At 37.7% G+C, this 13,811-nt stretch overlaps 1 protein-coding gene across 1 annotated transcript; it reads right to left on the bottom strand.

Moving 5' to 3' along the window:
• Positions 1–630: 630 nt before the first annotated feature.
• On the bottom strand, positions 631–2,794 carry LOC128089201 (uncharacterized). The gene is given in 2 exon segments (XM_052700330.1): positions 631–2,086; positions 2,769–2,794. Coding segments are annotated over 2 exon segments (861 nt in total). The 3' UTR covers positions 631–1,251.
• Between the last annotated feature and the right edge of the window lie 11,017 nt (positions 2,795–13,811).

The raw sequence follows: 13,811 nt of genomic DNA, 5'->3' as shown, positions 1-13,811 counted from the left end.
TTTTCTTCAGGGCAGGTACCCAGGACTTGAGCACTGACAGTTAAAGTCCCAGTGCCCCACATGATGTTATGATGTGGAATACCGAAAGCCAAAAATCACAAAGCCATGACACTATGTTATGTTTTCTAAGATGATTTAGTGTCTTGAAAACTTTGCACTTGAGCATTTCCAAAGCATTTCAAATGCTGAGATATATAAATATTAGTTTGGCAAGTTCAAGTATTGTTACAGTCCACAGAACTTTTCACAGGATAGTGCGTGCAGGATACCCCCACAGTGCAAACCATCAAAGAGGGTAATCCAAGAAACATACACATCTCTTATTAAAACTTACGCACTTTCCAACAACCATGTTTTGGATGGAACTCCTGGACTGGTGTGACACTGAAACGCATCAGTGCAAAAGGCTTTCTGATAGATTTCTTTTGTGACCACATCTAACAGATATTAGATGGGTCCCTTGATTCATTTTCCGGTTTGTTAGGAATTTGGAAACACGGTGGAGGAGTTACATGCAAATCATAATCAGTTTGGTAAAAAAGGGGTGGAAGAAGGGGTTGAAAGAAATGGTATCACTGTGCAGGGAGTACCAGTAAGCCAGGATGTAAAAACCTGTAAAAAAAAACCTGTAAAAAACCCTGAACCCAGTTGTGAAGTTTAACAGATCCAAGGACTGATATCAATCACCACCCAGATCCATAACAACACAAAACATAACACTATTGCAACCAAAAAATGTAATCAAGAGGTACATTCAGTGTTTTAGCATGATCAAATCTTCAGTAGTTCTGTCACAAAATATAAATTGTTAAAATCAGCTATTAGCCTTTTTGTGTTCTGTCAAGGTCCCATAGGGATCTTCTGTGAAATAAAACAAGACACCGACTTGCCCGTTTTGGGCTTTGTTAATATGGTTAAAAAATGAGGGAACAATCCAGCAAGTGTTGATTTCATATTCCTTTTTCGGGATGTCTTTAGCCTTCCAAGCATATTTGTTAAGGGATCCTGTTAAGGTTAGGGAAACCAGCCTCAGGTAAGCTGAGTCAATCGACACAGTCTGGCTAGGGAGGTAAGAGTGTTTCCCTGGCTTATCAGCCACTGGATCCTGACTCACAGGGATAACTGGCAAGAGTGGTGAGGCCTTTGGACAGAAGGTGTCAAATGGAGGATCTTGTTTCCTTTTGTTGTGAGTTTTCTAATGCATCCACACTTTACTGCCCCCACCCCGCTCACTTGGGAGGGGCGAAGACATCAGTTTTCTAATGGCTTGGATAGCCATTCAAGTTCCCTGGGAGAGACCCTAGGACCTGGGCTTTTGCTTTCCTCAAGATTCTGGAGCTTTTGTTCTGGCCACCAGTTAACTAACCTGACAGTGGGTAATCCATTCATCAGATCTCGTGGAACGCCATTGTGCCAGCACAGTAACCAGAGACAATTATGTTTATGATCAATATTTCTCCTACCTGTTTTTACTGACAATGAGACACTTCCAGTCCCATTGAGCTTTGGTGGCCTGGGGGCAAGGCTGACTGCTGCAAGTCTTACTTCACTTGGATCAAATTTAGTGGAGGAAGAAATCACTGGCCCATATTTTCTTCCATAGTTAATTAACACTTGGGCAACCTCCCCCCACGTCCATACTTTGTTTCCTGACTGCAGATGGTTGGGGGTTACAGTTCCTTCTAACACTGGCCGGGTTCTCTCTCCCTGAGACACAGCCTCTATTTTTCCTTGCAGTTGAATACCTATAGGTTTTAACGACTCTGGAAGCCCCCTAATTAAAGCAGTCATTCTCTCAGAATCAACAGGCATCATCATAGGTGACTCATGGTGTAGCTGCAGCTTTCTATCATACATCATTTGGAGACAAGCAGCCTATTGAACACTCTCTACTAATTGATCAGTTGTTCCAATAACGGCAAGAGGGTCTCCCCTTTCTAAAGGGTTGAGACCACCTGCCCAATAGGCAGCCCTTTGTGTTAATGACCAGGGAGCACAATTGTTACCGGTAGTTAAAAATACTCCTGGTCCCCAATAACCTTCTGTCTCCTTTTCTGTTAGCAGAATCTGGTCTCCACCAGTGAGGCTTCCGCCAGTGAACACTCCTGAGCACTCTCTTCTGCTTTTCTATAGAGCAAGCAGCTCTGGAGGGAGGAGCTTTCAAATGTTCCCAAAGCGATATCAATTGTCTCACGGTTAGCACCCATCACTTGCCTCCTTGACAAATCACTCAGAGTCTTATCACAAGAAAAAGCTCAGGAAGCAAGATTTGAGCCAAAAAACAAAGAAGGATTCTCACACCAACCCGTGGCTCAAAGATTGCTTGAAATAAAGCATAACTGACCCTCCATGGTGGTGAGGAAAAGAAAAGGAAGAAAATGAAAATAGCAAACAAGCAAGAGGGAAAGAGGAAGGTGAGAAGGATAGATAATAGTTACACAATTACTACAAAACATTTCTTGGGTTTGGTTATAAATGTTGGACTTGTCCATCATCAGTTGAAGTGTTTGCAAAGCACATGGAGGATACAACACGTTGTATAAGTTGAATCAAACATGGAATCATACAAGGAACAAACAGAAGAGTTGCAACAATACACAGTAGATAAAATAGGAGACGTTTGACCCATGTGCCACCTGGAAGCCAGGAAGAGAAATCAAAGTCAAGGCTTTTCCATGTTTGAACAGGAACGTGGGCTATTTTCCATATACCATGGGCACTTTGTTTAACAACTTTACCATTATCAAAAATCAAAGAAGGATTCTCACATATGATCACTTCCAACACATGCCATTTTATGATTCTGTGGTTCTGTAAGTGAGTGTGAGTGAATGAAAAGATCAGAAAGCTGGAAGCAGGAAACAGATTCCAGTGAATGAGTGACATTCCGTAGTACAATTATACTGTTATAGAGCTGGTTCATTTTTGTTGTGCAAGGGGATTGCGTGTAACTCTTCTTTTATTTGATCTGCATTATGACTTTGTTATTCTTACTATATGAACTTATGTGGTGAAGGACACTAAAGAAGTAGAATCTTACTAGTAAATCACCCTCTGGGGCACTGAATAGCTAGCAATAAACTATTATTGTTTTTTTCTGTAGTGCTCTTGAACATAAATATCTGAATGTCTTATATATACAGCTTAAATGTACAGGTTCACTTCTTGTGTACAGCTGCATCCACAATCAATATCTTAACTATGATATTGTCAATGGTTTACTGGCTGGTTCTGTGACTAGCGGGGTGGAGGGATTTCACAAAATCCACACCTCTGGAAAAGAGAAACAGGGGACCCCAAAATAATTAAAAACAGAGGCAACGATATGAGGATAAACAAATTTACTAAATATAGTATTGGAATGCAAAATAACACAGTATAATACAATATTAGAATTGTAGCTAATAAATCAAATATAATGAGAGAGAGAATGTCCAACAAGTGGAAAGGCCTCACCATAACACTGAGGTGAGATGCGCAGTCTGGTTGAGCAGCAGGGAGATGAAGAAGAGCCAATGAAGAAGAGCGCATCAGGTGACCTTGCCAGGAATTCTATCTCCTCTCTGACTGCAAAGTCCCCCGGGGTATGTAGTTTTTCTTCTCTTTTGGACAGGTACCCAGAACTGGAGCATGAACAGTTAAGCTCCCAGTGCACTACATGATGTTATGATGTGGAATACTGATAAAAATCATAAAATCATGACAGGTATTTATGCCCGTGAAGATGTAGTACATTCAAATAAGGATTTGGCACAGGTTAATCCACAGAACAAACTGATCTTTCTTAGAATTATCTTCTCAGTCACATCATAGAGTTATGAAATCGTATAACTTGTTGGGTTGGAAGGGATATTGAAGATCAACTAGTTCTAATTCCCTGCTATAGGCAAGGACACCTCCCACAAGACCAGGCTGCTCAAAACCCTATGTGGCCTGGCCTTGAATACTTCCAGAGGGGAGTACCCACAACCTCACTGGGCCATCTGTTTCAGTATCTCACTCTTCTCGCAATAAATAATTTCTTCCTAACATCTAGTCTAAATATACTCTCATCCCCTTGTACTGTTACATTTATTAAAATTCTGCGTAATGTTAGCTAAAGGAATTCCAATTAGTTTTAACTACCTCACTGTTAAGCATACTTGTTAACATTACATCTTTCCAGCTCAAGAGTGAAAAATCACTGCATGAACTTAGTATTGTTTTAAATCTGATGTATGAAATAAAGTTAATTAACAATTTTCTATTATCTATTTTATGCAGCTATTTTCTGTAGTGTATAGCATCCATATAGACATCCAGTGTCTCTTTGATGTCTCTTTGATGGAGTAAGGTCAAATTATGAAGGCCATTCTCATGAGGAACATCCTACTACATTCATCATGTTCCAATACAACACAGATTATCCATATGAAATGCATGCTATCAGATTTGCTTTTGAGGCAGTGATTAAAATATTCTTTTATTATCAAACTAAAAGCAAGAAAGCTATCAAGAGCTAGCTTCAATAGAATAAAAATGGAAATATCTACACTGCTTCTGTAGCTTGTATCTTGAGTTTCATTCAGGAATCTTGAGTTCAGAAGCATGAAAAGACAGAATAAAAGAAGAAGCCTAGCAGAATGTTCTGGAAAAAAGAAGGTTGTAGTCCTTCATAACGTACTTTTTCTTTTTTTTCTTTAATTCAATACTGAGACTGAATTGTATATAGTTTGGACGCTTTGTTAATGGTACTCAAAAGTAGCATGTATGTCTTGTTACAGAAATGTAAGGACACCCATGTGATAGTCAGACACAGGGAAACAGAGAATGAAAAATGTAGCCAGTTGGCCAAGATCAAATTGGAGTTTTGCAAGCATGAATATACATGTAAATTTCATTTTTAAATGAAAAGTTGGAAGAAATGTAGTATGACTCACAAAACCAATTGTTATTTTCTTATGTGTAAATCCTCAGTCTTATTTTTAATACCTGTAACTGTTCACTTAAGTATTGCTTTCAGTGCCCAGTCCAAAGGCAGTAGAAAGATCTATTTTGGTGTCTATATTAAAATGTCTGAAATATACAAATGACTTTGTTTCAAAACTGCTGTATAGTTTTCATTTCCTTATATTGTTTTTAAAAGCTGGGATTCATGAACACTGAGCATGAACGTGAATTAATCCCATGCCTCTATGTGCTAATTTATTCTGATTTGACCAAAGATAATGCTTGCAGTGAAAACAATCCTCTTAACTTATAAAAAAAGAAAGCAAACCCTGCAGTTGTCATTGCTGAAGTTTTGTGCACCTTTGTTCAGTCACTGAAGCATGACTGTGTCCACTAAGTGGTATTCAGTGAATTACTGCCATGATTATTTACACATGAACTGCAGTTAAATTGTTGGTTAATGTTTTGGTACCATGGCATGATGGAAACAAGTTAAAAAGAATCAACAATCATTCACTATGTAGCTGTCTGTATGACCTCAATATTTTTAATTCGTAGATTGGAAGAGAGGAAGAAGTTACTAGGCAGACAATAAGACAACCTCAGATATATGGAGATGCAGGTTGATAAGGGAGGATGCTTCAATATTCCACTGCAGACTAAGTTGTTTATTTGGCCTCAGGAGAGGGGAGGATAAGAATGAGAGGGTTACAAAATATATTATGCACTGTGTGGTGCAAAGTGTTGGGCAACAGTGCAATTTGTCTGTGAATAAAGAAAATATTAATTTTAATTCCAAAATCTTCTAAGATTAATCAGATAACACTAAGTAGTCAAAACTGGGCTACTATATGATCAGGTATGAATGGTAAAAAGCAGCTTGTAATCCCAAGTTACACTGAGTCCTGTACAGTCACCACATTGTCTACATTATCTCTTCATGCCATAGAAGGCTCACATGGAAGCATCTACTTAAAAGTTTCTGTGGTAAATGTTATTTAAACTGTCTGGGAATCTAATTATTTACTGTTCCACGTCTTTATGTTAGTTACAGTGCTCAAGCAAAGGATAAAGAAGCAAAAGAAGCATAGTAATATAGCAGAAATAATGTCTTGATGCGCTGAATCTTTTATCTCTCCATGTTGATTTTGTCTCTTTCTGAGCCCTCTGTAACCTAAAAATAGGTTTAGTTAGTAAAAGTATATTTAATGCACATAAAGGTAGATGTGCATTTTGCTATTAAAAATCATATTTATTTTAGTATAAAGGAAATTTTGCATTCTTTTCAACACTTTATGATTTTATGATCCATGGTATATTGGAGGAACAATAATATTTGTCACTTCTGATTAGTCTTCTACCATAAAGCAACTCATTCAAATAATTACAGAAAAAAGGCCCTACGAAGGGAGCTGTAACACTTTCATCTGTGTGAGAAGTTTTCTATTCTGCAACCATAGGAAAAAGCTAATGATACAAAGATACAATTAACAAAATTAAAACAAAACCGGAATTTGTTTGAAATCCAAATTAAAATATAGCATTAATGTACAGGGTGACTGGATATCACATTTACACATTTTTCTACTGCATTCTTCTACTTTTCGTCAAGATGAGATTTCACTTCATTTAATCAAACTATATGCATTCCACATTTAGTTTTATAATTTTGTGGTTTTGGTAGGTAAATAAAGAACAAAATAAGACAAAATCAACAAAAAACATAGCTGTCTCTTAACATATTCAACACGTTTTTCCATTTGTTCTCTCCTAAATGCACAAAGATATCTCATCTGTGCAGCTTCCTTGATGCTTTGAAATATTTCAAGAAAAAAATCTTTAATGAAAGGAATGCAATGGCAAAATTTGCTGTGCTTTGAGAACACATAATAACTTTTCAGTTTTACTGGCTTTAACTGGCTCTCTCTTTTTTTTTTGGTAGAAAGTGAGCAATTTAGTGAGATAGACTTCCTCACAGTGTGATTTATCAGTTTAGAGTGACAAATAAGAATTTTTTTGTTGTTGGCAATGTTGATTTTTGTTTGTTTTTGTCAAATTTATCTCCTGTTCTGTTAAATATGTGACATGAAGACTGGTCATCATTTGTGCACATTCCTCTTGTGGTTGTTTACTTATAAATAGTGGCAAATCAAGTTAATGAGAGTTTGACCTCAGTATTCAGTGAAAACGAAAATGACAAGTGTAGAGGAGAGGTTTGTTTATGAACTAGATCAGTGCGCTTTCCTCAGTAGATTGCAGCACATAGAGCAGAAAGGGAGACTGAAAGTGGAAAAATCAAAACATGGATTTTTGTTTCCTGGAAATCCCACCATTGTGTTTTTATAGCAGCATAATAACAATTGTTTCTGATTTGCATCATTCAGAATTACGGCTATGCTTTTCCATTACAAGTCTCTTTTTTCTATTTTTCTAAATGCAGAAGAAGCTCTGATGTCTCTAAATTGTTGCATGAACTGCAGTGTTCTATTCTATGTCTAAATTTCATTGCATATATCTTCTTGTTGTAAGCACAGGGCCTAACAGAATTGCACTGCATTGCATTCGCATTAACAATTATAGAGGTAGAAATATTTATTCATGTGTATTGGCTCTGTCACATTTCCAATGGACTCAGTTGCTTAAATCATCTTTCCCTCTAAATCTTTGTCACAGTTAACTCTAATTTTGATTCCTTTTTGCTCAGCTAAGAGGCAGAGTGCTTCATCTGCACTTGGGAGAAAAGGATTGCTGGAAATTCTTTCCCTCTTATCTGTTTTACAGGCTCGGTGTTCTCCATTCACAAAGTGAGAGGACTGAAAATGAGCAATGATCTTAGCTGTGTTTTCATACTGTAACTCCATTTGTCTCATCAGAACTCCATAGCTTTATGGTGATGTGATAGATCGGACATACTACTGCTGTGTGAGGTCCAAAAACCAGCTGTTTCTGAGAACTCATCTGTCTGCTCTGGGAGTTAGAATGAGCTGAGTGCTCTTTATTTTACTGGAGAAGCATGTCACTAAGATTCTGCTTTTGTATTGAGTAAATCAGCATCACTTAAAGGGTTTCTCCTCAGCTCCACTACCTTCTCCCTTAGAGAAACATCTGAAAAGTGGAAATACGCTTTTACTTATTCTGTCATCTCATTCCTATTTCCATACCTCTAGAAGAAGAGAAAGGTACCCCACAAAACACTTCCTACTAAACTAAAGACCTGTAATCTCAGACCCCTCCTCATATTTCCATTCTTCGATAAAAATGCGAGGAGAATTTATAAATACCCTGTTGCTTTCAGAAAAATAGGTAGGCATTCCTTAAACGATTGAACAAAATGATTTTGACAGAATTAATTGCAGTTTGGATGCAGCAGTATGGTTGATATTTCTGTATATATCAATAAAAACTACTTTTTTTCCTATCCTATTAGGAGAAATGTGAATATATTCTTTATAGTGCAATTTTTTTCTTATTTTTTCTTTATATCTTTGTAGATATTACGCTTGCTTATATTGTGATAAATACAAGACCATGAGTTCCATGAGGAATCCGCTGCATCTCTGCTTCTTCTTCCTTGTCAATCCTGGAATACTTATATAATAAGTTAAATCATTCAAACAAAACAGAAAAAAAGGATTTCATGGCATTAGAATGTCTATATGGAAAAAAGTAAAATGTATAGACAGTGGCTTAGAAAGAAAGAACCTAGATGTACTAGTCTGCTTTGAAAAACTGAATACAAGACCTCAAGAAATTATACTTTGAAAAGGCAAGTATGGGAAAGATTTTATTAGTTGTACTTCATCCCTTGGTTAAATACTTGCCTAATCTTTATGATGATTATGATGATTTTCTGCCTTATCAAATAGCACGTTCTTAAAAGAATGTGAACTAGGAAAGGGCAAATCATTAAAAAGCTTCCTCTTTACACTATAGTAGTTAAAGGCAAACCAATCAGGAAATTAAACTTCTTCACAGAGCTGGAAAACATCTATCCATATCCTAAAAACCAAGTAAAATTTGGTGTTGTTGTTGCTGGAAAATGCCAGTGCTATTTTCAGTTTCATAGCAACGGCAGTGAGTAAACATCCCAATTCAGACATACATGGTTATGTTCAGTTCATCTTTAACTGAAACTCTTTAATAAGCCACTTGGCACTAAGAGGCTTTTCTAAGCTCCCAACTGACTCTTGAATTAGCACAGCTGACCCTGCTGTACTTAGCAGTTTGCATACTAACTAGGTGATCAATTTTCTTATATTTTAATGCTTAAAAATGTGTTGTCCTGCTGCAGTGTACTCTTGTTCATAGTCTTTCATGAATAATTAGCAATCAAAAAGGAAAGGTAGTAGCTTTTTTCAAAGCAACTTCCTCAACTTCCATTAATCATCTGTGATTAATTGCAAAATCTCCAGGGCTACCATCATTCTTTGAAGCTCCATTTACTATGGCTGAACATGCCAGCGATAGCACTGACATGACCATTCTGAAAATATTTGATCTGCTTTTTGTACTACATTTTCTTTCACATAGTACACATATACCCACACTAACTGACATGCACAAAGATTCCCCCTGTACAGTGCAAAATGAAGATACAAGAAACTACACAGAAGATGCTGGTACAATAACAATTATAGCACAGCACACATTGGAAGTGTTTTGCAAACATTAATCAACTGATCGTCACAACACCATTACAAGATGGCTGATTATGTGTTATTATTACAATTTCATAGCCAGTGAAAGTCAGGCATGCAGAGCCCTGATCCTATTCTGAGCACTTACATATATTTTGCAATACAGAGGGAATTATGGGAGAATGAAGTTTTTGGAAAAGACCTGACTGCAGGATCTGCATGTAAATGTTTGGTAAATGCTTATATTTAATAATAAGTGCACACCCTCTTAATCTCCTGTTAAAGTGTATGCTGTTTCTCAGCACAGGTGGCTATTTCTATCAGATTGTAAAATATGAATCAATCTCTTTTGAACAGAGTGTCATTAAATAATTTTCTGTTGAAGTGGGAACTTGGAAGTTCCTGTCACTATTGTCATTTGCTCACTGAGCCATGCCACTTCATTTATCTGGCAAAGTTTAGGTAAAAAGGAGGCTGCAGAGGTAACTTCTATGAGAGGAGTCCACAAACTTCCTCATGTCAGACCAGAGCCGTTCCAGACAATTCAAATGCCAAACCTGAGCCAGTGATCAATGCCTCTGTAAGAGCAGATTTAAGAAAGGGAAAAATCTGCTGCACAAAACCAGATGGGAGAGAGAGAGTGAGAAACAGAGAAACAGCCCTGCAGCCACCAAGATCACTGCTGCAGGAGTGCAAGAGGTGTTTCAGGCATAGAATAGAAGCTCTGTGCAGCCCAGGAGAGGCCCATGGTCTCCCCCTACAGCTCATAGGCTCTGGGTGAAGCAAATCTCCATATGCAGCCATGGAGGATCCCCTGCAGGAGCACCCCAGGCTGGAGCTGCAGCCCAAGGTGAGCAGCCTGCAGTGGGGCAGGAGGGCTGGGGGACCTGTTGTTCTTGGGGATCCATGTGGAGCAATGCCTGAACGGTGGATCCTGTGGTACAGAGCTGTACTGGAGCTGTGTCTCTCTGTGGAGAGAGCTGCAGTCTGTGGGAAGCCCACGCAGATGGATCACTGCAGGAAGAATAGCATCCCATGGGAGGGACCTCTTGTGGGCAACAACAGAGTTACCATGGAGGACTGACAGAGATGAAGTGTCATGGATTGGCAGAAGCCCCCATTCCCTGTTGGAGGGCAGGTGTTTTTAGTTTGCTCTTGGTTCTCATTGCTCTACTCTGCTAGTAACAGGCAGTAAATTATATGAATGTCCCTATGCTGAGTCTGCTTCTCCATAACAGTAGCTGGTGAGTAATCTCTCTGTCCTTATTTCAGTCCTTGAGACTTTTCCATTGTTCCCCCTCCTCCTTTGAAGGATGTACAGTGAGAGAGAACTGTGGTGGAGTATATCTGTTCATCAGGGTGAAACCATCACTGCCGTAGACTCCTCAGCACTTCCTCAGCCTCCGCTCTTTTCTAAGCACTTAGATAATAACAATAGACTGAGAAATACATAAGACTTTATATCCAGTGCTTTTCTGTAGAAAGTTCATTCTTGTTTTCAGCAGTGGGATTTAATTCTGACTGCACTGAATATGGAGATCCTAAAGATGACTTAAGGTGTCATATACTATGGAACATGAAAATAACATTCAAGATTAATGTAAGGTTTATTTGTCAATTTATTAAATATTCAATTACCTCCTAAATTGAAAATTAACTGACATATGAGAAATAACAACAGATTAAAAATAGTTACTGAGGTACATAAGTATCTGTTGTGTTCTAATGGAGAATGTACACCATACATGTACACAGCTATCCTACTAGATTTTTATTGCTTGAATAGACTCATCACTGTTAAAAAATGACAGTTTAGATATAATTCACAGAATCACTGAGCCACTGAATTGAAGGGTCTGAAGGGACCTCAAGAAATCAAGTCCAACCCCTTGCTAATGCAGGTTCCTCACAATAGGCCACACAGGCAGGCATCCAGATGAGTTTTGAATATATCCAGGGAAGGAGACTTTAGAACCTCTCTGGGCAACCTGTTTCAGTGCTCCATCACCCTCACTGTAAAAAAGTTTTTCAATGTCTCTATGGAATTTCCTATGTTCAAGTTTTAGGCTATTGTTCCTTGTCCTAATTGCTATGTACCACTGAGAAGAGCCAGGCCTCATTGATTTGCCTCCCACCTCCATTTATATATTTATAAATATTAATGAGATTCCCCCTCAATCTTCTTTTCCCCATGCTGAAGAAATGCATCTTACTCAGCCTTTCCTCATACATGAGATACCCCAGGCCCTTAATCCTCTTTGTTGCCCTCCACTGATCTCCTTCTAGGAAATTTCTGCCTTACTTCTACTACAGTCATACCTTTACATCCTAACTTTTTATAACTATTCTTTTTTATCAAATGTAAGCTGAAGAATATGTTTACATTTCAAACTCAGAAGAGTCTTAAGATAGCTGAACAACATGCACAAAGGAAAGATTTCTCCAGAAATGGTTCTTTGTACCAATACAAACACATAACCTCTATAAAGACTAAAGAAATTCTCAACCACTCCTTCGGAACAAGGAGTGAAGGAGCCAGAGTGTAATTTCTCCAGAATGAATTTGGCTTAAATACAGAAACAACCCTATGATTAAAAAAAAAAAAGAAAAAAGAAAAAAAAAAAAAAAGAAAAAAAAAAGGTTAGAATCTTGTTTCTGGTTGATTCCAATCATTTCCTTCGTGAATGGCAGCAAAACCACAGACTAACCAGTGCAGTGTTGTTGGCAGGTAGCTGAAGTTCACACATGGGACGTGTTTTGATTTTATAGACTACATTTTAAAATGCCATTCTGAGGACCAGCAAGCTGGCATTTTTAGTAATTTGAATATGAAATAAAACTGCAAAAATGTCCTTTTGCCCAAATTATATTTTCAAAGTGCACGTATTGGCCATAGTAAGAATATGAATGTAGATACTTCATAATAAATAAAATTCTTCATGCAAAAAAAAGAATATAAAAAGCACAGCTAACAAATAGCATACTTTCTTGAAGGTGTTTTCTCTCTTTCAAGTTAATATAAATCATGCTGACTATTAGTCTCAGACTAATAGACTAATGCAAGAGTTCTGAGGTTTGGAATAATTGTTATTTTACATGGGATTTGTAGATATATATATATATTCTTATTTTTATTCTTTTGATGCAACATCAGATACATTCAACTGCTCTGCACTGATTCTGGTTGAAGAGTTTTAGAGGCAGATTTCAGTACTTTTTCTCTTTCGGGAGTTTTTATTGAAACTATTTGAATTTAAGAAAATGTCAGTAAGCTATTTTTGATTAAAAAAGAAAACATTCATACCGTACCTGAAGAACAAGACATGATTCTAGTAACTTCACAAGAAAAATTAGGAGATGAAACCTATAAAGAATATTTGCAGTCAAATTTTTGTTGCTTGTCTCTGCCAAGGAAATATTTAAATATGGATGCTTTTGAACCATGGCCAGCCTGTGCAGTCAGTTGTACAACTGAGATCCTAAAAGCCTCTCTGAGAAGCAGAGATTTTGGATTGTGTTTCGCTTCTCATACACAGATACTCTTCTGTCTAAAAGTTTGAAAACTCTCCATGGAGATAAAGTGTTCATAAATTCTCTTGCATAATTTTCCCAGTGCCTAATAAATATAGGATTTATGCTGCAACTTTTCTAGGGATCTCTTTCATGTCACTTTCTGCATATGCTTATGCATATGCTTATGAAAACTTGTCATGGAGTTAACTAGATCAATCTATGCCCATGACAGGGGGGGAGTAGACCCCTGGCCCCCCACCCCGGCCCCACAAAATGGGAAGGAAAAGGGAATAGGGAGATGGGACCTGGGCTCAAGGAAGGAAAAAAAACAGCAGCAACTGTCTATGGAGGAAAACTTATTTTAGTATCTATGATATTAGAATGCAAGGTAACACAATATCAAAAAATCTAACTGAAACTGAGGCTAATAAATCAAATAAAATAGGTGAGAGAGAGTTCCTGAGACCAGGTCAAATGTGAAAAGCTTGGTACAGCTAGGAAAGCAGTCTCCAGCATCCACTGCAAGGCAGTAAGAGACGACCCAACCAAGAAGGGTCAGATCCCATGACTTTCGTGACGTACAGGGACAGGTACCCGGAACTGGAGCATTTACACTTTAACTCCCAGTGCACTACATGATGTTATGATGTGGAATATCAAAAATAAAAATCACAAAACCATGACAAAACTGCAGTGCATAAGACATTTGAGATCTTTATTCTGCCCAGTGTT

The sequence above is a fragment of the Tympanuchus pallidicinctus genome, unplaced genomic scaffold (assembly GCF_026119805.1).
Source record: "Tympanuchus pallidicinctus isolate F22 unplaced genomic scaffold, pur_lepc_1.0 scaffold4, whole genome shotgun sequence".
NCBI classification, from domain to species: domain Eukaryota; kingdom Metazoa; phylum Chordata; class Aves; order Galliformes; family Phasianidae; genus Tympanuchus; species Tympanuchus pallidicinctus.
Note: the sequence above shows the minus strand (reverse complement) of the source record. Positions and strands in the feature narration are given on the sequence as shown.